The sequence below is a fragment of the Brassica napus genome, chromosome C1, assembly GCF_020379485.1.
Source record: "Brassica napus cultivar Da-Ae chromosome C1, Da-Ae, whole genome shotgun sequence".
Taxonomy (NCBI): Eukaryota; Viridiplantae; Streptophyta; class Magnoliopsida; order Brassicales; family Brassicaceae; genus Brassica; species Brassica napus.
In genome coordinates, this window is record NC_063444.1 from 37,744,867 (window position 1) to 37,770,958 (window position 26,092).

Below are 26,092 nucleotides of genomic sequence, written 5' to 3' on the forward strand. Positions count from 1 at the left end.
TCGACAATCATTTATACTACAACATTTGTCTTAGGAGCCTTGAAAACTCCTAACATCACGCGTTAGTAGTATAGTGGTAAGTATTCCCGCCTGTCACGCGGGTGACCCGGGTTCGATCCCCGGCAACGGCGCCAATTTGATGTTAGGAGTTTTCAAGGCTCCTAAGACAAATGTTGTAGTATAAATGATTGTCGAACCAGTTCTGAGAGATGAGAAAGCACCGAGAATGCAAGTAATCACTTAATCTAAGTGCAACCAATGGTTTTAAAAAGGGTTTTTAAACTACAAATAACTAAAAGGAATAACTAAATGATACTTTCTTAACTATGGGAAAAGAGAATTCATGGGTATAGGGATTAGACCTCGGGTAATCAAGTTTCGAACTAAGGATGGCAAACGATCAATCAAACTATCAACCTTAAGCTTAGATACAATCCTAAACAAACTCTATGTCTAGATGAATGTTCATTTACTAACACAATCCAAGCATCAAATGTCTTTGGTTGAATAATATGAAAGTAATCATAACTAGCAAGTCCAATGGCTATCTTAGCACCTCTAACAACAAATGTCTTTGGCAAAGTATGCTAAAAGCTAGGAAGAGTTGTCTCGGGCATTTCCTCGAACACCTTTTGGGTGAGAAATGCCTAAGGATCAACAACTGAGTGGCCAACTCAGAAGATGCATTAGGTTCACTCTGCTAGCAAGGAAATATGAATGATCTACACTAAAACATCTTAGCTCTAACCTAATCACCCTTAATCTCCCTAACCCATGAATTCAAAGGGGGATTACTCACTAATCTCCATGATTCCTCTTAAACCCATGTTGGATTTCAGATTAATCATGTAGAGAAACACAAAGAAAATAGATATAAGAACACAGAATTTCAATAACAAAACTGATCAATTGATTCAAGAGATGACTTTCCAAATGTTTTTGGTGGTTTTTCCTAAGAACAAAGATGGATCCCCTTCTGGTGGCTTACAGAGTATTAAAACATAGGAGCCTTTGTAGTATAGTGGTAAGTATTCCCGCCTGTCACGCGGGTGACCCGGGTTCGATCCCCGGCAACGGCGCCAATTTGATGTTAGGAGTTTTCAAGGCTCCTAAGACAAATGTTGTAGTATAAATGATTGTCGAACCAGTTCTGAGAGATGAGAAAGCACCGAGAATGCAAGTAATCACTTAATCTAAGTGCAACCAATGGTTTTAAAAAGGGTTTTTAAACTACAAATAACTAAAAGGAATAACTAAATGATACTTTCTTAACTATGGGAAAAGAGAATTCATGGGTATAGAGATTAGACCTCGGGTGATCAAGTTTCAAACTAAGGATGGCAAACGATCAATCAAACTATCAACCTTAAGCTTAGACACAATCCTAAACAAACTCTATGTCTAGATGAATGTTCATTTACTAACACAATCCAAGCATCAAATGTCTTTGGTTGAATAATATGAAAGTAATCATAACTAGCAAGTCCAATGGCTATCTTAGCACCTCTAACAACAAATGTCTTTGGCAAAGTATGCTAAAAGCTAGGAAGAGTTGTCTCGGGCATTTCCTCGAACACCTTTCGGGTGAGAAATGCCTAAGGATCAACAACTGAGTGGCCAACTCAGAAGATGCATTAGGTTCACTCTGCTAGCAAGGAAATATGAATGATCTACACTAAAACATCTTAGCTCTAACCTAATCACCCTTAATCTCCCTAACCCATGAATTCAAAGGGGGATTACTCACTAATCTCCATGATTCCTCTTAAACCCATGTTGGATTTCAGATTAATCATGTAGAGAAACACAAAGAAAATAGATATAAGAACACAGAATTTCAATAACAAAACTGATCAATTGATTCAAGAGATGACTTTCCAAATGTTTTTGGTGGTTTTTCCTAAGAACAAAGATGGATCCGGGTTCGATCCCCGGCAAACTGTGTCGCTGCGAGAGGTCGCTCCGGACTCGTTCTCGCGTCTTCGGGTGATCAAAACGCGAGCGACTCTTCCCTGTCGCTCTGGTAAGGTCGCTCTGATAGGGAGATCAGAGTGACTTGACGGAATCGCTCCGGACTGGTCGCTCCGGTAAGGTGCTCGCCCAATAATCACTTTAAACACTTCTTTGGGACTCCAATTGCACCCAAATGTCTCCAAGAACTCCATGTGGCACTCCAATACCTGATAAGGACTCATGCATGCAAAATGCAACCTAAACATGGCTAAATCCTAATCTATATGATCAAAATGCACATGGGTGAATGGATAAAACATTAGAAATATGCAAGATATCAGGGAGCAGCGACAGCTTGCATGGGATCTCGGAGTGTCTTGATGGCTTTGCTTCCTGGTCGGGACTGGAAATGAACCCTCTTAAAACTGAGCTCTTTACGTCGGGTCTCGATCAAGGCGAATCAACAGCTATCTCCAGATATGGATTCACCTCCAGTGCTCTCCCCATCCGGTATCTTGGGCTGCCACTGATGAGCCGAAAGCTTAAGATTGGGGAGTATGCGTCGTTGATTAACAAGATAACCCTCAGCTTCCAATCATGGTCAGTTAAGCTCATATCCTTTGCTGGAAGACTGCAATTACTGAAAACAGTTATATTTGGGACTGTAAATTTTTGAGTCTCTGCTTTCATGCTACCGAAGGGCTGCAAAAAGCAGATTGAGACATTATGCTCCCGGTTTCTATGGTCGGGAAACATTAAAAAGCGTGGATTAGCAAAAATTGCTTGGACCACGGTTTGCTTGCCAAAAACAGAGGGAGGCTTAGGCGTAAGAAGCTTCTTGGAGTGGAATAAAGTATTGTGCTTAAAGTTCATCTGGATCTTCTTGTCAAAAACCCCTTCTCTTTGGTCTGATTGGCACTGGAACAAGCACCTGTATGAGCGCTCCTTTTGGACCATCGAGCCGTCAACTACTGACTCTTGGGCTTGGAGAAGGCTACTGAAGCTCCGCGATCTGGCTCTTCAGTTTTGCAAAGTGTCGCTTGGTAACGGGAAGGGCACAAGTTTTTGGTTCGATGCTTGGTCTCCTCTCGGTCAGCTCATTACACACATCGGACCGCAAGGCTCTAGAGCTCTACGGTTGAGACGGGACGCTGTAGTAACAGATGCGCTTCAAGACTCAACTTAGATTCTTCCACATCCAAGATCACAACAAGAAGTGGACCTTCACTCTTATCTTACAACCATTTCTCTGCCCCTGTCACCTGATATTGATGATAGCTATGAATGGATTGCTGGTGATTCTCCTTTGCGTGCTTTCAGGTCCTCAACGACATGAGAGATTTTAAGGCCAAGACAAGAGGAAGTGGACTGGCATGATGTTGTATGGTTCAAGGGAGCGATACCCAAGCACTCTTTCACGATGTGGGTGGCCAACTACGACAGACTGCCTACTAGGAGCAGGCTAGCGGCTTGGGGAATGGCCATCGCTACGGACTGCCCCTTCTGTTAGAGGAGCATAGAAACCAGAGATCACTTGTTCCTGCGATGTGAGTACAGCCATGATGTTTGGAGAGAGGTTTTCATCAGATGCCATCCTCCGGTGTCAACCTTTAGGGTTTGGTCAGAACTCCTATCCTGGATAAGAGCGGCTGGGCCTGCGAAGCTGAAGCTCATGCGGAAGCTTGCTACTCAAACGGTCATCTTCCATCTTTAGAAACAAAGAAACAATTTGATCCACAACCGAATCTCACTCCCGCCTGCATCAGTGTTCTATCTTGTTGATAAGGAGATGAGAAACATTATTTCAGCTAGGAAGCATAGGAAGCAATTCCAATCGCTCATGGCCTCCTGGTTGAAATTATCATTTAGGTGTTAATGTTATTGTCAAATGGTGATTCATCTTGTTTTTATTCTTTTTTACCAAGATTGAACAAACTTAAGATCTTGCTCTTGTAAAATCTTCTTTTCATTTTAATGATATTTACAATTTAGCAAAAAAAAGGATAGTAAAAGCACCCAAACGACATGGTAACGAAGGAAACAAAATCGAGTTTTGATTAAGAAACCAAAACACCAGCTCTGATACCACCTGATGTAGTGGAAGCTTTATAGGATAGAAATAGAGATTCGCTGATTCTGAGAATACCCGGAAAACTAGAATAATCACAAAGATCTTATTTAGTCTAAGAATACCTAAGATCAATGATCACCAATGATCTAGCCGAAAACAAGGATTAAAGAGAAATCTCTTAACTTTTATTAATCAAATCATAAACTCATAAATTGAATATAAACTTAAGCCTACACGGCTATATATAATAAAACCATAAAACCCTAAAACAATAAAGATAATTTTCTAAATAACAAATAAAATAAATAATAAATATTTGGAAATATCTCAAATATTTGGAATTATCTCTAATATTTATTTGGAAATAACCTGGCTCTGATACCACCTGATGTAACGGAAGCTTTATAGGATAGAACTACAGATCCGTTGATTCTTAGAATACCCAGAAAACTAGGATAATCACAAAGATCTTATTTAGTCTAAGAATACCTAAGATCAATGTCTTCTTAAATTTGTTGAGATCACCAATGATCTACCGAAAACAAAGAATAAAAGAGAGAACTCTCAATTTTTATTAATCAAATCATAAACTCATGAATTGAATACAAACTTAAGCGTAGACGACTATATATAATAAAACAATAAAACATAATTATCTAAATAACAAATAAAAAAAATAATAAATATTTATCTCAAATATTTGGAAATGGATCGAAAACTGTGCCACTAGGAGAAGGAGATGGATCATCGTCACACGGAAGCTCTATCAAGATCTCATATCGTCTTCTTACCTTCCTTTCCGTGGCTTCCTACATCGCAATCTTCTTGAAATACTGATTTCTTCTCATCCATGTTTATCCTGAAACCGATGAAGCTTTTATGCCCCACTCAGATTGCATTTTTTTGTTAATCCCTATTTGTTCACATTTCGTTGAGATGTGTAATGTATTTTATCCTCTATGAATCCCTACTTTAAGGGTAGCATGTTCGATCTCTTTACCTTTAATAATAAGCATTATTTTCCAAATTACAAATTTGAAAAACAGAACATTAACTCTCCAAATAGTAATCCGAATGTTTTGGGTTCAAAACTCAAGGGCCAGAGATAGTGGATGGAAAAGTAAAAAGTATCCCAAATGAACGAAGAATTTGTTTCAACTTTCGTATGAATTATCGCATCTCCAACCCAACCATATTCTGTTTCGAGCTTTAAAATATAGTTGAATGTGTTATAAAAAGAACTGGAATTTATTTGTATCGCAGAAATTTAAATAAGGGCAAAATTTTATACCCGTAGAAAGAAATAACACTGATACAGAGAGAGAATAGAATAGAAGTGTTTTAGGTGTAGTTTATAAACGATCGAAACGATCGTTTATATAGAAGAAGAATTCACTGTGCAAATAGTACAGCGGGCCCCACATCTTTTTATATATTCAAACATTTCGGCGCTGCTTTTGTTTACTTTCGTAACACTCCCCCTTGGGGGCCGGTGTCACTATCCGCTCTCGCTTAACGTCTTTGTTGCCTCGTTAAAAACCTTTCCAGGAAAACCCAATGGGAAAAACCATAGTAAGGTAAAAAGAGTACAACTACGTAAGCTCCCCCTCGAATAAGCAGTCATAGATCCTTCTGATGACGCATCCCAATGTTATGGATGTGTTTTCTGAATACCGAGGTAAGGAGTGATTTTGTGAAGAGGTCAGCTGCATTGTCGCATGATCGAACATATCTTACTTCAATCTCTTTATTCTTCTCGAGCTCTTGAGTGTATGAGAAGAACTTAGGAGGTATATGTTTGGTTCTATCGCTTTTGATATATCCTTCCTTCGTTTGAGCAACACATGCCGCGTTATCTTCATATAGAATAGTTGGCTCCGTATTTTCGTCAATCCCACTGCTTGAACAGATGTGTCGGCTTATTGATCTTAGCCATACACATTCTCTACTTGCTTCATGGAGTGCAATGATCTCAGCGTGATTTGAAGAAGTAGCAACAAGTGTCTGCTTCTGAGAACGCCAAGATATGGCGGTGCCTCCAATTGTAAAAACATATCCTGTCTGGGATCGAGCTTTGTGTGGATCTGACAAATAACCTGCATCTGCAAAACCAATCATTTGACCTTTTGAACTTTTAGGATAAAACAAGCCTAAATCAGTTGTTCCTTGAAGGTAACGAAAGACATGTTTAATTCCATTCCAATGTCTTCGCGTAGGAGACGAACTGAATCTCGCTAAAAGATTAATGGCAAAAGATATGTCAGGTCGAGTACAATTTGCAAGATACATAAGAGCTCCAATTGCACTTAAGTATGGAGTTTCAGGACCAAGTATTTCTTCATTTTCCTCAGATGGTCGAAACGGATCATTTTCAACATTAAGTGATCTAACGACCATCGGGGTGCTAAGAGGAGTTGCTTTATCCATGTTAAAGCGTTTCAATACTCGTTTGGTATATGTAGACTGGTGTACAAATATACCCTTTCGAGAATGCTCAATTTGTAATCCTAGACAATATTTTGTCTGGCCGAGATCTTTCATCTCAAATTCTCCTTTCAGATAGTTTGATGCCTTTTGGATTTCGTTTTGAGTTCCAATAATATTAAGATCATCAACGTACACCGCGATTATCACAAATCCGGATGTTGTTTTCTTTATGAAAACACAAGGGCATATAGGATCATTCGTGTATCCTTCTTTTGTTAAGTGTTCGCTGAGACGATTATACCACATTCGTCCAGATTGTTTTAACCCATATAATGATCTTTGCAATTTTATTGCACATAACTCTTTAGGTTTGGAACTTAACATTTCTGGCATTTTAAATCCATCTGGGATTCTCATATAGATATCAGTATCTAATGATCCATATAAATATGCCGTAACGACATCCATGAGACGCATTTCTAAATTTTCATTGGCCGCTAGGCTCATCAGGAATCTAAATGTGATTGCGTCCATAACAGGAGAATAAGTTTCCTCATAATCAATTCCTGGCCTTTGAGAGAAACCTTGGGCTACGAGACGAGCTTTGTATCTTGTAATCTCGTTTTTCTCATTTCTTTTTCGGACAAACACCCATTTGTACCCAACTGGTTTTACATCTTTGGGTGTGAGCACAATAGGTCCGAATACATTTCGTTTGTTAAGCGAATCTAATTCGACTTGAATTGCATCTTTCCATTTTATCCAGTCATGTCTCTTTTGACATTCATATACAGACTTTGGTTCTGGATCTTCGTTTTCTTCATTTATTTCCTTTGCTAAAAGGTATGAGAAAACGTCATCAATATCATCCATCTCATTTCGTTTCCATATCTTTCCATTATGGATGTAATTGATAGAAATCTCGTGATTTCCATCAGATTCATGATGCTCTATATTGTCGTTCGATTCACAATTCGCTTCTTCCAAAATATTTTCCGCTATTTTGGGAGTATCATGCTTTTCACATTCCTTACGTTTTCTAGGAAGTTTATCCTTTGAACCAATAGGTCTACCGCGCTTTAAACGTGTTCCTGATTCACGTGTATCAACTGCCGTTCCACCATTTTGTGGTATTTCAATACGAGCAGGAGTATTTGCAGCGGGTATATGTGATTTAGTTACCATTTTGGTATCAGCAAATGCATCAGGTAGCTGATTTGCTATATTTTGTAAATGCATGATACGTCGAACTTCTAGTTCTGACTGTTTCGTAGGAGGATCAAGGTGTAATAACGATGGTACACTCCATTTGATCTCTTTTCCTACTTGTTTATTGTCTCCCCCTAGAGTTGGGAATTCTTTCTCATTGAAATGACAATCGGCAAATCGTGCCGTAAACACATCACCAGTTTGTGGTTCTAGGTATCTTATTATTGATGGAGAATCATAGCCAATATATATTCCCAACCGTCTTTGCGGTCCCATCTTTGTACGTTGCGGTGGTGCTATTGGAATATAAACCGCACAACCAAAGATTTTTAGATGAGAGATATTTGGTTCTTTTCCAAATGCTAACTGTAATGGGGAATATCTATGGTATGCACTTGGTCTTATCCGAATTAGTGCTTCTGCATGCAAAATAGCATGTCCCCATACAGATGTTGGGAGTTTTGATCTCATGATCAATGGCCTTGCAATTAGTTGCAGCCGTTTAATTAATGATTCTGCCAAACCATTTTGTGTATGAACATGAGCAACAGAATGCTCTACTTCAATCCCTGATACCATACAATAATCATTAAAAGCTTGGGATGTGAATTCACCAGCGTTATCTAATCTAACTCTTTTAATTGGATAATCTGAGAACTGTGCTCTTAATTTGATTATCTGAGTTAGAAATCTCGCAAATGCCATATTTCGAGATGATAACAAACAAACATGTGACCATCTACTCGATGCATCGATTAATACCATAAAGTAGTAGAATGGTCCACACGGTGGATGTATTGGTCCACAAATATCACCTTGGATTCTTTCCAAAAACTTTGGTGATTCTTTGTCAATTTTGGTTGGTGATGGTCTTATGATTAATTTCCCAAGAGCACACGCATCACATGTCATTTTATTACTTTGGTATATATCTTGGGTTTTTATTGAATGACCATGTGAGCTTTCAATGATTTTTCGCATCATTGTAGTGCCTGGATGACCAAGGCGATCATGCCATAATGTAACATCTTCTGGATTTCTTTTTATCACAAGATGTGATTCTATAGCATCAATATAAGTGTGATGCAATCCAGAAGGAAGTTCTGGAAATTTTTCCAGTACAAGGCCTTTGCCTGATTTTTCAGAAGTTATATACAAATACTTCTTTCCATTCTCAGTTGCAGACTGAGTGTTATACCCTTGACGGTATATATCTTTGAAACTCAACAAATTTCTCTTAGAATTTGGAGAATATAAGGCATTATCTATGGAAAACTTTGTTCCATTAGGCAACATAAAGTTCGCCTTGCCAATTCCTTCGATCAGGTCTGTAGGACCTGATATTGTGTTTATAGTCATTTTTACTGACTTTAAAGTAGAGAAATATCTCTTATCCTTCAGTATAGTGTGCGTTGTGCCACTATCTGGTATGCAAACTTCTCTACCAATTTGTTTAGTTGTTGTTCCATTTGCTTTCTTATCCATTTCTGTAACACACAGTTAATATCAATAAAGAAAATAAACTTTCATAAGTAAACATATTATTCATCAATAACAAGTACACAATAATTATACATTAGATATTTTGAAATACAACATTATTTTGAAAGTGAAATACATAATATTTTATGGCATCACTAGGCATTATTAAGCTTGATCAGTACAAGCACTTCAAATATTTTGATGAGTGGCCTCGTCGAAATCTCCCATAAAGTCAGAGGATTCGAGGTATGTCGATGTTGTACCCACAAGGTGTTCATTGAGATTTACTTCCTTTGCCTTGCCTTTAATAGATTCTTGGTACAATTGGCATAGATGCCGAGGAGTTCGACATACTTGAGACCAGTGTCCCTTCGATCCACATCTGTAACAGACGTTCTCATTTTTATGAGTAGGGTTTTCTTGGGTTTCTTTTCCTTTTACCCGATCAGATCGATTCCATGTGTTGGATCCCCTTCCTCTTGGGTTGTTACTCCTTTCATGGTTGCGGTTAAATCGATAACCACGACCACGACCAAAACCACGATTGTGACCACGGCCACGACCACGCCCACGATAGGAATAATTTCCTTTTTCCGGATTTTTTATATCCGTTGCATTTACCTCAGGAAATGCTTTGGTTCCCGTGGGTCGGGCATTGTGGTTTTTAATGAGGAGTTCATTATTTCTCTCCGCTATTATAAGCGCCACAGCGAGTTCAGAGAACCTCGTATACCCACAATTTCTATATTGTTCTTGTAGAACATAATGATTTTTGTGGAACGTTTGGTAAGTTTTCTCGAGCATTTCTGCTTCCGAGACAGGCTTACCGCAATAATCTAATTGCGCCGCTATTCTCAATATAGCGGAATTGTACGTTTCCACTTTTTCAAAATCTTGAAATCGTAGATTTTTCCACTCATCGAGTGCATGGGGGAGAGTAATTTTCTTTTGGTTATCAAACCTCTCCTTCAGAGCTTTCCAAAGATCTAAGGGATCTTTGGTTCTCGCATAATCATGCGTAAGATTTTCATCTAGATGCCTTCTCAGAAATATCACGGCCTTAGCCTTTTCATGAGAGGTTGATATATTGCCTTCTTTTATTGTTTCGAGTATTTTCTCGGAATCTAGATGAAGCTCCATGTTTGTAACCCATGCCGTGTAGTTTGTCCCAGTTACTTCCAATGCCGGAAACTGAAGTTTCTCGATTTTTGCCATTTGTATTTCTAAAGCACATAAATAAAAATTATTAGAATATTATTGATATTAAAAGGAACCGTTTACATTAATCATGCAAGCAATTACAAGGAGAAGCGATGTAAAGAAAATTAAACCGATATTCATCTTAAATTCACTCGGAGTAAATTCTCCAACGAATAAACCATAAATAGAAACACAAATAAAAATGGCACATAAAAACAAAAGTGCGCGAATCATCTTTCTTGAAATGAAAAATCGGAGGAGAGCGATTTGAATATATTTGAGAGAAGATGAAATGTTTTGGATGAGAAAATGGAGTGAAAATGAGTTGTATTTATAGATGAAAATTACTGTTCATGACCGTTGGAGAAAGGGGAAATTTTGAAAAAATTTCTTTGTGACCGTTGGGGTTAAATCGAGTGCACTAAAAATCAGTCTGAAAATATCGTATTAAACGGTCAATCAAATCTATAAAATTTTATAAAAGTAAAAATTATGGCAATGAAATATTTATGTTATGACAACAAATCATGCGACGGCTCAGCCGATCAATGCAGAGTAATAAATAAATTATACGGTGGCTCGGCCGACCAATTAATAATAAACAGAATATAAGGCGGCTCGGCCGACCAATAAATAATAAACAGGATATAAGGCGGCTCGGCCGACCAATAAATAATAAACAGAATATAAGGCGGCTTGGCCGACCATTAATAAATTAAATTATTAGTAAATAATATAGGCGGTATTCCGGCCTTTATAACATAATATAAATAATATTAGAGGCGGTATACCGACCATTATAACAGGGTATAAATGATACAAATAAATTTTACCGAATCGCAGAGTGATCGTGCTGATAACGTGTTATAAAAAGAACTGGAATTTATTTGTATCGCAGGAATTTAAATAAGGGCAAAATTTTATACCCGTAGAAAGAAATAACACTGATACAGAGAGAGAATAGAATAGAAGTGTTTTAGGTGTAGTTTATAAACGATCGAAACGATCGTTTATATAGAAGAAGAATTCACTGTGCAAATAGTACAGCGGACCCCACATCTTTTTATATATTCAAACATTTCGGCGCTGCTTTTGTTTACTTTCGTAACAGAATGAAAGAACTCTAACCATATTCTATTCTTCATTTTACTATAAATTAAGAAATAAGTTTACTCTATAAATAAAACTAGAGTTTGACCCATACACCCGTGCATATATTCGTTTTTACCTTTTTAAATAAATATTTATACTGTACAAACAGTAGTCTATATTTTAAAAATTTATTGTATGAAATAATTATTTAATATGGCATTTTTAAACAATTTTTTATATTTTATATTGAGTCAATGTTATTTCGGTTTTCAAACTATTAGAATATGAATCACGCGTCGGCACAAATGTATTTTTTATTTTGTGTATAGATCAAAATTTTAAAGTATAATAAAATTGTTATATTTATTATTTAAATTTTGTGTTGATATTTTATATTCTTCATCATTCATCATATTTGATCATTGGACTATTATTTATATAAAAAATATACATAAAATTATGAATTTTCGTAAGTGTGGGTTTGCTTATGTAAATCAACTATTTTTTTGTTTTAATTATATTATGTTTCAAAGGTATCTGAATGTGAAAATAAAAATACTTGAGTTCTGTATATCACTATATTATTAGTATAAAATGTAACAATAACAAATAACTTTTATTTTAAAAAAGATATTCATTAATGCTTCTGTAAATAATAGGCATCTAATTGTTATATTTTTGGAAAGTATTTTTGTATGGAAGTAATAGGCATCTAATTGTTATATTTTTGGAAAGTATTTTAGTGTCACCAAATGATTTAATAAAATAGGAATATACATAGATTACTTAAAGTTATGATTATTTAATACTTCAGTGGCATTGCATTGTAAATAATTTGTAAGTTTTATGGGCATTTATTATTTGTACTTTTGTTTTAATAGATTAAAAGATTAGATAGTTTATTTATTTTTGTTTATTACTCTGTATTTTATTCTAAATAGAGTATCATTAGAGTAAATATACCAAAATTATTAAAAAGTAAAACAATCTCTTGAAAATGTTTTAGAGATCTTATAATAAGTTTGAACGTGGATACGAGAAAACAGGCCCAAATAATTAATGGGCATTTATGGCCTATTAGAACCATCTCTTGTTTATTTATATCGTCGTATAATTAGATTTAAAAAAAAAAACAAACTAAACCGTTATTAACTGACAATACAAGTTACATAACCATATAACCATGGAATCACCGAAAATATTCCTTCGGTCGTTTAATCACTCAGACGCCGAAGACGTTCTTAAATGGGCCCGGTGACGATGACGTCACACGTTACCACCGTAGGGACTCCGTTATAGAAGAAGCCCAACAACACATCGTCCAAAAGGCTATACCACACCCATGGCGTCGTTCCATCTCTTTGCTTGACGACGGTCGTTCAATCGGTTGCGTCTCCATCAGGCCTGATTCCGGAGATGGTAGTGGCCGGGCTAACCTCGGATACGCAGTCTCCAAAGAGTTTTGGGGGCGGGGCCGCGGGGGATAGCCACTGCAGCGGTAAGGATGGCAGTGGACCAATCTTTCGAGGTTTTTCCGGCGGTGGTGGAATTGGAGAATAGAGCATCTCAGAAGGTTTTGGAGAAAGTTGGGTTTGAAAAAGAGGGTTTGCTTAAAAAGTATGGTTTTTGCAAAGAAGTGGTTAGAGATATGTTTTTGTATAGTTTTGTTCAGTATGATAAGTAATATAATAATTAAAGGGAAATAATGGGAAGTAACTTGATCATAAGATCTTGTTTTAGTTGAAATGATATTTTAAGTTTGCAAAGAAAAAGATGTTTACGGCAACGAGTGTGGTCCCGTCTGTCTTTATGTCCTTATCATGTCATAAGTTGTTTTAAGTCGTGCCATATGAATTATGATCTATGGTGACTCTTCTCTTTAGTTCAATGTACTGAAGAAACTAATATACGAAGATATATAATCTTTACGTCTTGTCCATAATCCACCAAATAACATATTCAGTTAAATATTTGAAGTTTTATGTTGGCATCTATTACAGAATAGAAAGTGTTTGGCTTATATTATAGATGGGTGTTATGGATTAAAACAAGACGTCATCGTAGTCAGTCGATATGTAAATAAATATTTAGGAAGAATACGGAAAAAGAGTGTGTGAAAAGTCTTTGAGAAGTATCAGAGATCACGCATGCGACTTGAACAGAAGCCATGCATAGTGTCGTCAAAACGATAAATGTTTTACTACATTTCTTGTCTTATCAAATCTTAAATGTGTCAACTTCATATTCAACCACTTTCGTATATACATATTATCAGAACATTTTCCATCTACTATCTAATGCATCATCTTTAAACTTTGCATAAACTTGTTGATCAAACAAAACAAAAAACTTTGCATAAAATCGAATTGTTTTCGACATATTCGTTTGCTAGTATCTCTGACTTGAGGTTTGTACTAAGTGATCAGCTGGTGGCAGTTTTATATTTTATGAGATGTTCATATTGTTGTATATATATACTTATCTTGTTTTATTAAAACTTACTTAATGAGAAAGTGAGAAATGAAAACTAGTTATAATTTTATGGGGGAAATTCCATAAAGAAAATACTCCAACTAAATGTTGTCAAGATTTTTAATATTCAAACTTTTTTGTTACCCTGTTAATACCCCAACTAATTATTTTGTTCATTTTAATATATAAATTTTGCTAATTTAGTATTGAAATTATTTTTATTTTATTCAAAATATTGATAAATTTCAAATGAAATTTAAAAAAATCTCTCAGCTTCAAAAACAAATCTTAAAAACTTCTAATTTTATTTTAAGGTTTAGGGATAAAAGAAACTAAATTGTGGATAAGCTTCAATTTTTAGTTTTAGATTTGTTTTCAATATCAATTTTTTTTAAAAAAAATACTTAATACTAATTTATTTATTTTTCATTCAGAATTATTTTTTATACTTTTCAATTTTCATCCAAAATTTAGTTTAATCCTAAATTTTAAAATTAAATTATAATTTCTTTTTTTTTTTTAATTTGGAAGATTTTTTTAGATTTTGTTTGAAACTACCAATATCTTGATTAAAAAGTAGTTTGAATATTAAAATTAACAATTTTTGCATTAAAATGAACAAAATAATTAATTGAGGTATTAAACTGAGTAGTAAACAAGTTTGGGTGTTTAAAGTTTTAACATAATTTAGTTGGAGTAGTCTTATGCAATGTTCCCTAGTTTTAAAGATATATTCCCCCGTTCCCAAAAATATTTTTTTTTACATTTTTTCTTGTAAAAGTATTTTGTATACTTTAAAATATTAATTGTAAACATTTGATGGTTAAATATCAATGGTTGACAGCTATTAGAAAGTATATAATAAATTTAATTCTAAACATTTATTATATTTTTAATATATGTGAATACTCATAAAAATATATTTTGAGAACAGATGAAATATTAGATTCTTTATTGTACGAATGGAAAAATCGTTTTCTTTTGAGTTACATACCCAACTTTTTTGTTCTAAAACAACATCAAGTTGTGTAAAATTATATAAGATCTGTGCTATGCATATTATTAGCATCATGTAGGGATTATATGATTCAAAGTTTTAATTGGAAATGGAACAAGTCTTTATAGATTGGTCGCCAGTTGTTTTTTATTTAAATCTTTTTTATGACTTTCTCAGTTTCATAACAATAGTTGGTACTTAACATCCCTGCAATATCTGAAATTGAACAAAACAGCTAGTCACTCTTCTTGATTTGTGCTTGTCAATTCTAAACACCGATACTGAAGTACGTGAGCCATCATCACATCGAATATTAAATTGTTGATGGACACACACACATACATCACAACTTAATTTTGTTACAAACGCATTTTTCAAAGAGAAAATGATAAACACGATTTGTATAAATCCTGGCCAAGGAACCCAACAAAACCACTTCTCGGCTGAAATAGTATTGAGAGAGTTAATGAACGAGGCCAAATGTATTCGCCTTGTGTGCTCGCTCATCTTCCACAAATATTATGATTTCACTCCTCTCTTATTAAAATTTATTTTTACTTTCTGCGTAAAAGATAGATGATGCGACAGAGAAGCAGTGAATGCTGATGTTAGCTTTTGTGGTCCCTGTTTAGTCCACGTGGAAGAACCTCTTGGTGCTTTCAGAGGGTTATTTGCTGGGACCTATCTATAATTCTTAAAAGAGTGGACCCTTCCTGACAACAACAGAAAGATTAGATTCTGATCTCACGGACGGTCACGATGATATATATGATGGATTGTGTACACAAGTCATGACACGACTCATGATGTTAGTTATTTACACTAATAAAGTCAAATTGATGATTATCATGTTTTGCAAAAACAAAAACAATGCTTAAATCCATTTATGATTTCTTGTCCCTGTTTTTGATAGGCATATGCGGCAATGTTTCTAATTAATAGAAATATTTATATTGTAGAGTGTAGACACTTCTGACATGGTTTTTAAAAAAACTAACTACATTCTCTCTTAATATTTTTACCAATCATGAAATCATAATCACGTAAGGATCTGTGATTAACAAAGGTATGTTTCTTGAAATTGATATACTAATATGTCCATGAACTTCATGTAAAGTTCGACAAAGGAATAATGTCAAAACGTTTGTCAAAAAAAAAAAAAAAAAACGTTTCCGTGTCATAGCGTGCGATAAAACTATAAAAATTATTTATCAGTGTGTACAACTTCCACCTTGCAAAGAGACTAGCCAGCTAGGAAAGCAAAAGAGATCACTTAAGATTGTGAAATATATTCGTACGTATTATCGTATCTCATTCCATTCCGATGCTGAGTGACCAAGTCCACCCACACTCCCATGCTAACAATATCACCATCATATTCATCACCTAAAAGGTACCAAAAATCATTACACGAAAGGAAAATTTGCATCAAAGATTTTGATTTACAAGATGGAAGTTAACAATTCTGGGTAATGAAACATCATCTCGATTTGTCTCCCGTTGAGAAAACCACTTGCTTGTTTCATTCATATAGTTACTCCTTTCCTGGTTTTGATTTTGTTTGATTTTACTAAAACCCCGTACATATTCTTAAGTTATACAACTAATGTTCTGTACCAATGGAAAATTACCTAAACACATCGTAATGTAGCATGAAACAAAACCATATATCCATTTCTATTCATTATGTGATTCTTTAGGTTTAATAATAACAAAATATATGCAGTTTTAATTCAAAATAGTATGTAGGTAGTTAAATTGTTTGAAACCATCTCAAAATCAAAAGGCCTTGAAACGAATATGAATTCATTGTTTTGTAAGAATTTATGGGAAAGCGTTTAACCTAACATATATATACCTTAATTTGATCTAGCGATGAATATGGCTTGGATTAAATCTGGAAATGGATACAAAAATCAGGGAAGAATTCACACCGAGAAACCGGCAAAAATTAACAGTTTTGTATAATTAATGTTTCTTTTTCATTTTATTGGAAATTAAGGAGATGTTTCAGGTATGATTTAAATTTTTTTAATATCCAAAATCCATTCACTTTTCATCTCTTATTTTAAAGGAAAATGGAATAGAATAAGATATTTTGTTTCTGAAAATCATATTCTTAAATTTTTGTTTTTTTCCACCTTTTACTATGTTGGATTTTGTTTAGAACAATTACCTAATCACCAATAACAATTACCTAATCACCAATAAGTAAGAAGTATTTTTTTTTAATTAATCTAGAGGTATCCCAAGTCCAGACTAATCTCCAAAGAGAGGTGCATCCAACAGACAGACCATTTTTCTGGGCATTTAAATGGATCTTAAAGCATAGGTTCATATCCATGTTAGGTGACAAGAATAATTGTGACTTAATTTTGCGCAACAAGTGGGTCGTACATGAAACGTGTTAGCGTCCCAACCCCACCTCCTTACCAACCGACCACAATCACCCTGTCAAGTAAGAAGTGCTTTGCCTCTATATTCATTCATCTATGAACTTAATCTAAGAAAGAAAATTTCCAGACAAAATGGCAATACAGCAATATGATACTCGGACCATGATCAATAGGAAGGAGGTAACACATATCTGGTTATAGTGCGCTCAAACCTGTTTTTTATATTTTATATGTAAAAAAAAAACAATTCCGAAGGGTATCGGATCAACTCGCCGCCGGCTTACCGGGAAACGACGGTGATGATAGTTTTTTTTTTGGACAAATGATGCTAGGTTACAACTTACAAGCATGTTTTTTATTAAACAAGTAAATGAAACTAGAGTTTATCCCGCACATAGTGCGGGTATATTTTCATTTTATAAATATTTAATTTTAATATTATTATATAAATTTAAATATACAATTTATATTTTAGTGTTTAGTATTTTATAATTTTTTAATTTTATTGTTTAAGTTTCTTATTATTTTATTAATATAGGGGTTTGTTTTATACATTTTACCCTTTTTATTACGTTTTCGAGTTTTCATAATTTGAAATCATCAAATAAAAAATATTCTTCAACATATGATTTTTGAAAATATATAGCTGTAGAAATAAATTTTTAACATATGTTAATAACTTCATTTGCATAAAACAAATCTGACATGATTAACAAATTTGAACCCGTTTTAGTGGTAGATGATAATTTATTTAAATGAAAGCATTCTATTATTTAAATACGAAATTAATTAAACAAATATTAAATAAAAATTATTTAAAAATTTAGTAGGATTTTGTTAGATTTTTCTCAACAGATTTTGTTATAACTGAAAATAAAATTCAAATCTATAGTTAAAATTAATTTATTATTAATATTCCTATTAATTATTATATCATATTATGTGATTAATGAAATGGTCCTAGTAGACTTCTAAATAGTAGATAAAAATGGTACTTCTCTTTTAATAGAGAAGATATGCAAGTAATGAAGTGCAACACGAGAATTGCCAACTTCTTCTTTTTTATTTAATTGATAAAGTTCTCTTTTCCACCAATAAGCAGAAAAGATTATGAAAAGAAAACTAAAAGAAAAAAAATCCAAAGGAAAATAACGAAAGACGAAAGGGCCAGTAGAAAACGACGTGAGTGGTACCTTGGCACACCAAAAAGCAGAAAATAAATTCATAAATAATGGCAGACAAAATAATAATAATAATGTAATAAATTAATAAAATTAATGGTGAGAATTTGGGAAACTGCATGAAGTTAAAAGCTTTGAGTGGTTTTCATCTTAATTTCCTAACCCACTGATTTCCATTGTACCTCCCTCTCTCTATACTTAACTTATATATACATTATACATGCTACACAGACTTAGCTATACAAAATAAATACTAATAGATGCATAAAGAGTATATATATAACTCATACAGGCGTTAGTAAGTGGTGTGTGTGTGTGTGTGTGCGCGTGTGTCTTCAGTGCTCTGTTTCTGTATGCAACTTCATGGCAAGTTTTGAGGGTTTTTAGATACGGGGAGAGCATCAGTGGGGCTGTTTTGTTCTCTTCTTTTCCCTCAGGTCATCGAAACTATAACCCACTAAAGTCACAAACATTAAAAAAAAAAAAGCAAAAGCAAACGGATCATTTTCTCTCTTTTTATTTTTTTTTGAGATTTTCCTGTTTTTGTTTGCTTCTTCTTCCTCCAAACTCTAGCTGAACGTTTTACGTTTACATGCGAGAAAGTCGGGAGTGAAAAATACTTTTTTTTTTTTTGTTTTCCTTCAAATAACAAAGCTCTCACCTTTTCAGTTACTTTCATTTTGTTTTCTCTTATACTCTACTTTTCTCTTCACTGTACACTTCAATATTTTCTCAGCATCATGGAGGCAACAGAACTGCATCATCTTTATTTTCTCTGAAACGCTCCACAAAGTCTGAAACTTTTCTGATCGTTGAGGTTAGTTTTCATGAAAATATTCTCTCTTTGCAAACTACGAAGACAATTCAGTTCAAAGCTTTGATTTTTTTGAGCAGTGAATTATGCTAAAGAAGAGATCGAGAAGCAAGCAAGCATTAATGGCGGATACGAACCAGAAACAGAGTAAACCTACGCCCAAAACATTTCCACGCCTCTTCACAGCTTTCACCAGCTTCAAAAGCTTCACTGAAAACGACGCCGTCGCGAGCCCAACCTCAATCCTCGACGCCAAACCTTTCTCTGCTTTGAAAAACCCTTTTGTATCCGATAATCCGAAAACCCACGAACCCGAGACCCGGCTCAAGCTCGAACCCACAAGAATCGGACTCGCCATTGTCCAAGATAAAAACCCGGTACCCGAATTATTCTCCCGACCAAGATCCGGAACAGTACTATTCGGGTCACAACTCAGGATCCGGATCCCGGATTCTCCACGATCCTCGTCGGATTTCGGGACCAAAACGAAAAATTCTCCGGTTGCTCCTCCGCCGGAAGAGACGAAGAAAGCGGGTATCGGGTCGACCCGAATTTTCACGGGCTACTTCTCGACCAGCGAGATGGAACTATCGGAGGACTACACGTGCGTGACGTGTCACGGGCCTAACCCGAAAACGATCCATATATTCGGTAACTGTATCGTTGAGAATCAACCTGGCGTCGTTTTCTTTCGAAGCTCCGACCCGGTTAACGAGTCGGATTGTATACCACCCGACAGCTTTCTCAGTAGCTGCTGTAACTGTAAGAAGAATCTTGGGCCTCGTGATGACATTTTCATGTACAGGTAAAACTCATATTTTTTACACTTCTTTCATAATATTACATAAAAAATGAATTTAAACTATATAATTTTTTTGTATTTGAATTTTACAAAGGTAATTAACAAATTTGTGGTGACTTAATTTTGCAGGGGAGATAGAGCCTTCTGTAGCAGCGAATGCAGGTCTTTGGAGATGATGTCGGAAGAAACTGACAATTAAATATGCTTACTGATGTTAAAAAGATGTCATGATAATGACTAAAATAAATAAGAAATTGTAGTGTTAAGAAAATAATTATGTTTAGATATAAATTTTGTTTAATTGCTTTTCTTGTTTGCCCCGGGCAGAGTTGGTATCTGTATCTATCAGTCAATATATGTGTATTATGTATTATGCGTCTACATGATGCATAGTCATATATATCTTTTACTTTAATCGTTACTTTTAAACATGTAATAATAGTAGAGAGCACAATAAACTAATGCAGCAGTGCAGTGGGCGATGTTCAAGACACAGATGTAATGTAAAAACATCTTTCCTTATGAAAAATTCCATTTCATGTTTCAGACCCTATGTTAATCTTCTTAGGCTCAAGATCAGCATTTTGTTATTGTGTAGTCATGAGGCCATATCTAATCCGACATCATTTTCTATTCCAAACATTATTTTAGAATAAAATATATTCCAATTCCACTCTATTTTGAGATTACTCCATAAAAAAAACAACTCTAGCCATTACTCCATTTTGGAGTTAGAACATTTTTATTTATATGATAGTCCTTTGATTTTTGAATTTTTTATTTCATACTTGCATATTTAAAAATAATACAATAATATGAAAAGAAATGTGATTTTAATAAATGATTATTTAATAATTTTGTCGAAAAACATTGAGTATATTCAAGGGTTATTTAATCGGAAGTTATGTTTGTAAATTAACAAGCTACATATTAGAGAGCGGTGTTTTACTTTCTAAACTTCTATTTTCTATAACAGAGAATGTGGTATAACTTTTAGTAATTCAAAGAGAATTTTAGAACCCTTAATCTTCTTTGTTCAGTAAAATACTAATAACACAAGGCTTACAGTCTTACCACTTGATTATCGAGGATGAATCAAATTTTCACCAGTATTAACTGTCAAAGCCTCAAAGGTAATGACTTTTTACTGTTGAAATGTATCCACTGTAACTCTGTAAGGTTCAAGTTTGAAGGTGGTAGAAAATGACGTAGTTGTTATAAATCATGGAGTGGATTGCCATTAATTAGACCCGGCCCAAAACCGGCCTAATACCTAGAAGATGGAAAGATGGCCGAAGCCCTAGAGAGAGGAGAGAGAAAGCCGACTTTAGGAGAGAGAGAAGCGGCCACAAAGCTTGGAGAAAAAAAAAACCTTTCCTTTTTCCTATTAGATGTAATCTTTCCATTATTATGTATTAGTAGTTTTCCTAATCCTAGTGAGTTTAGGTTTTGAATACTTTCCATTTATCTTCATCTTGTAATCCTTATATAAAGGAATCCTCTTGATCATTAATAATACACAGAGAAATATTCAGTCTCTAAACTCTCTAATTACAACACGTTATCAGCACGATAGACTCCCAAAACCCTGAGAAAGAAAAACCCCTAAACCTAATAACCTAAAATCCGTCACACATAAACCCTAAATCAGGCGCAACTTAAAATCGATCTATCTCTCAAACCCTGAGGAACCAGACGACGAGCCACATATCATCTTTAAGCTCTTGACGAGAAGAATCCATCAGCGCAAACCGTTCATCGATCCGATCTCAGATGCACCCTCACTCGCAGAAACAATACGTGGCGCTGTCTTGGTCTTTTGGAACCCTAATCCGAACCAACATGATTTTCTAGCCAAATTCAAATCCTGTGAAAGATAAGTTTATCATACCTTAGTTGTTTGATGATATCTTATTAAGATTATGGTGTTCATGTAATCTAATACTCCTTGTTTTTATTTCATGAGCTAAGAGAAATTGGTGCAAAGATCTAATCCCGAAGAACCCCAACTTGTTCTTGCTTCCGTTCCAGCTTGCAAACACCTGATCCTAGACATTCGCAGCTTCGTGTACACAACAGAACCAGCTCACGTTCGCGTCACAGCCAGCTCGCAATTCAGATCAGCCGCTTGCAGCAGCTCGCGAACTAGAAAAGAAGAAGACGCGTCCCGATCGCGTCCGACTACCTCAGCATACGTCCGTGACCAGACACAAGACGTTCCAGATAGCTCGCGTCCCGTCCCAGCTTGCGACCCCGATAAGGAGCCAGTTCGCGTCCGTGTGCAACTAGAGGCTCATCTGACTTTGGTGGTCCGGTTCAACCCTACAAAATAAAGGTAATTCGAAATCTGAAAACAAGAATTGAATTTGGTTGTTTTGTAAAGATTGAAACCTTAAAATATAATCTCTAAAACCAAAGGCCATAGGTTAAATAGATCAATCCCCTATGAGTAAATCGAAACTCTATAAGTTTGATCTAAAACCTAAAAACGAGATTGATCTATTGATCAATTAAAATCAGAACCTTAAAGGTTTTTGAATCTCAAATCAAATTCCCTTGATCAAAGATCAAAGTTTTCGAAATCCCCTAAAACCCTAATTTTGAAAATCGGTTTTAATTTTGATTTGAAACTTGAGTGTTTGATTGATCGCCTAGAGCTATGATTAGGATTGTTTTAAAACTTGAATCTGAATCTTGTTTAAACTAAAACCCTAATCTCTAATTTTAAAATTCCTAAAGGCCTTGAAACCTTAAATCTCTCATTACTTAAAGCTTGAAAGATTAATTTAAAGAATTTACATATTGAATGAGAGTTAGGTTGCTAGATTATTTAATTCTAAAACCTAATAGATATGCAACTAAGCAATAGGATTGAATACACTTAGATTAATAATCCTGTTCTGTATATGGCCGTGTGGCCTAATGCATTGTTCATACTCGCGGCCTTGTGCCCTTGATTGAGATTAAAGCCGTTTGGCTTAATGCATATCTAAGTGGCCGTGTGGCCTAGTATCCGGATGGTTATATAAACCGGATTGCATCATGATCCGATCCTTAAGATCGTTGTATCAAATAATGGCCGTGAAGTCTAAGCATCACAAAACATGACTGTGTGGTCCAAGTATCATAGAGAGACTTATGAAATCATATGCACTGATTATTTAATTGGTTGCAAGAATTCTAAATCATAAATTGATAATATGATTTCAGATGCCGAGATTTGAACCCATGGATTATATCATTCTAAATCTCTCTGGAAGATATTATCCAGAATGGAAATGAACACTTCAATTGCCTTGAAGTCTAGAGGACTCGGGAAATGTATCATTGAAAGAAATGATGAAACTGAAAGTGAAAAGTTAAGAGCCATAAACTATTATGAGCCATCATCTCACTGAGGAACTGAGAAATCAGTATTTACATATCAAGAATCCTCGTAACCTTTGAGCAGAATTAAAGTCCAGATACACAATGGTGTTATTACCAAAAGGTCAAACATGAATGGATGAGTCTCAGATTCCAAGACTTTGAGACAGTGGCCGAGTTTCACTTTGCCTTGTCCAGGGTCGTGTACCAACTGAGATTATGTGGAAAAGAGGTAAAAAATAATGATTGTCTATTAAAGACATACTCCACATTCCATCCAGAAGATTTGTTGTCAAAACATATCTACATAGAAAGAGGTTCTACCACTTACAATGACCTGATCTCTTGCCTAACGGTGATTAAGAATGACAAGGTACTAAAGAGGAGCAGTGAGATGAGATATCCTGATACAAATAAAACTGACATAGATCAGGATGAATCCAAGGGAGCCGTGTCCAATATAACTCAAGGAGTGGCCGGCATGTCTATTGACTAAGAGGGATCTCGACATTTTATTTTAAAATCTTTGATTTGTGATTTGCTTTAACCTAATTGTCATTCACGATTTTATATATACAATGGAATTGGTTTTGAATTCATTATCTTGCCTGATCTTACTTGAACATATGAATGATTCTATTTTTGCCTAAAGGGCATAATATCAAGTAAGAAATCGTGAAAAGGGGTATAGTAAGCCTAGTAAGGAAACTATGGCTAAGGCATTGCCTTAAAAGGCATTATACACACCCAAAAGAACATGTGACCCATTGAAGTTATAATGTATGGTTTCCAAGTAGAAACAATGGGTAAGGAAGGAAACAAGTTCCTTTAGATTTTAAAGAAAAACAAACGCCTAAGACCTTATAAGTGGTCGAGACTATACCTATGATCTCTACTGATTTAAAACTATGCTATAAGATCAGTATGATAAGAGGCAATAGAAGTGGTGACTATACTGATATATCCCACGAAATTTTACACTATATGGCATGATAGGATTAACCATCTTAAAAGTCTAAACTTGATGCAAAGATTGAAAAGGCACAGAGTTATCCCGTAAAAGATCTCACGTTGTGAAACATGTACACAAAGGGAAACTCATTAGGCTTAATTGTCCCAAGCACCACGACCTTATAGTATGGTCATGAGGGGGAGAGAGGATAAACCCATGATCAATACTACAAGTTCGTATACCACTATGGTCTAAGACACCATGTTATATGGCTCGGTCATTACTCGGCCATAAAGGACCATTCCTCGGCCGTAGAGGCCATGATACAAACGGCCAAACCAAAGAAGCCATTACTTGGCCATGTTATAAATGGCTCGGCCACAAAGGCCATAACCGGCCTTCGGCTGCAAAGGCCATAACCGGCTGAAGAGGCCATTACCTATAAAAGGTTCGGCCATGTAAGCCATTATATATAAGACTAAGATTCTAAAGTCTGTAAGCTTGGAGACATTATGAATTGACATGTATAAGAATGATAATATGCATCAGGCCATATAAGTGAGCATAGATATTCCCATCTCAGAATATATACGGGTCATAAAACCAGACATACACCATCTTAAGAGAATTTGAATAAACCACCACAAACATATATGTGCCGTCTAAGATGGAACCTCAGAAGAGGATTGAGAATATATAAGAATAAGATCTTCTCCACGAATTCAAAGGACCGTGAGCCAAAACATGGGTGATTAAAATAGTGGCCAGGTACGGATTGCATGACACAAATGAATCCGAATATTAAAGGAGAAAGATTATAAGCTGGATAAAGAATGTTAAAATTATGAATGGTTTTAACCATCATTGTCTTGGCAAAGATCCTCGGATTAGAGATTATAATTTAAGACGTCCAAAGAAATATTATATAAAGCTAGCTAATTGAAAAGCTAATCGAAATGCCAGACACTGACCCGAGAAATGACTAACCAGCTTAGCACCAAATGAATGTCCTAGAAGAGACATAATCAAGTTGCTATAGAGTCAATACAAGATAGACCAAGTGTTCCATAAGATAAAGGAATCTCGGATAGAAAAATGGTGCATAGAATACAGATCCGAGATTATAAGAGAAACCATACCAGACATTGAGAAAAGGCTGCGCAGCTACACATCTAAGGTACCAAACCATGTAGTCTTGGGACACCAAGCTACTAGGTAAATAAAGGTCCTGGATAATAAGTTCTCAAATCCATTGGATCATGTCTGGAACATAATGAAACCACATGAAAGTGTCGACACACACATGAATGTTACATTTATATAAAGGATGCATAAGAGAATAGCACTTGAACATAAAGAGATGAACGAGGATCATGAACCCACGAAAGAGTACTCATACAATCATAAAGAATAAATATTAGATTGAAAGATAAACATGGAGGTTAAAAGTATCTAAAAGAGAGATGGCCGTATTGGCCATATACATATACAGAAACGTCATCTGATAAACCAGTGAAATAGATGGATCTTGTGAGGTAAAGAAACCGTGAGAGAAGGCACATGATCACGAGGTCTAAGAGTGTTCATGTCTTCCTACTTAACAGCATTAGATTATAGCTTGTTACACAAGGTACTCACAAAGATCAAAGGAACAAATTATAAGGAGATAAACTCCTAT

At 35.1% G+C, this 26,092-nt stretch overlaps 1 protein-coding gene, 1 non-coding gene and 1 pseudogene across 3 annotated transcripts; all 3 read left to right on the forward strand.

The window, feature by feature from the left end:
* Nucleotides 1-1,007: 1,007 nt before the first annotated feature.
* On the forward strand, nt 1,008-1,079 carry TRNAD-GUC. The gene has a single exon. It is a non-coding gene; the product is annotated as a tRNA-Asp (tRNA).
* Nucleotides 1,080-12,617: 11,538 nt separating this feature from the next.
* Nucleotides 12,618-13,316, forward strand: LOC106431785 (annotated as a pseudogene).
* Nucleotides 13,317-18,645: 5,329 nt separating this feature from the next.
* Nucleotides 18,646-20,511, forward strand: BNAC07G08850D (FCS-Like Zinc finger 8). Of its 2 annotated transcripts, XM_013872633.3 has the most exons (4): nt 18,666-18,917; nt 19,217-19,297; nt 19,375-20,099; nt 20,226-20,511. In XM_013872633.3, the coding sequence occupies exons 3-4, from the start codon at nt 19,381-19,383 to the stop codon at nt 20,293-20,295; spliced, it is 789 nt and encodes a 262-aa protein (XP_013728087.1). In that variant the 5' UTR covers nt 18,666-18,917; nt 19,217-19,297; nt 19,375-19,380; the 3' UTR covers nt 20,296-20,511. The 2 variants fall into 2 exon arrangements, with proteins under 2 accessions (XP_013728086.1, XP_013728087.1); XM_013872632.3 differs by having other exon boundaries at nt 18,646-19,297.
* The last annotated feature ends 5,581 nt before the right edge of the window (nt 20,512-26,092 follow it).

Coding starts and splice junctions, on each gene's coding strand:
- BNAC07G08850D (XM_013872632.3), top strand. CDS start 19,381: ATGCTAAAGAAGAGATCGAGAAGCAAGCAAGCATTAATGGCGGATACG. Junction 20,100..20,225: donor GATGACATTTTCATGTACAG/GTAAAACTCATA, acceptor TTAATTTTGCAG/GGGAGATAGAGCCTTCTGTA.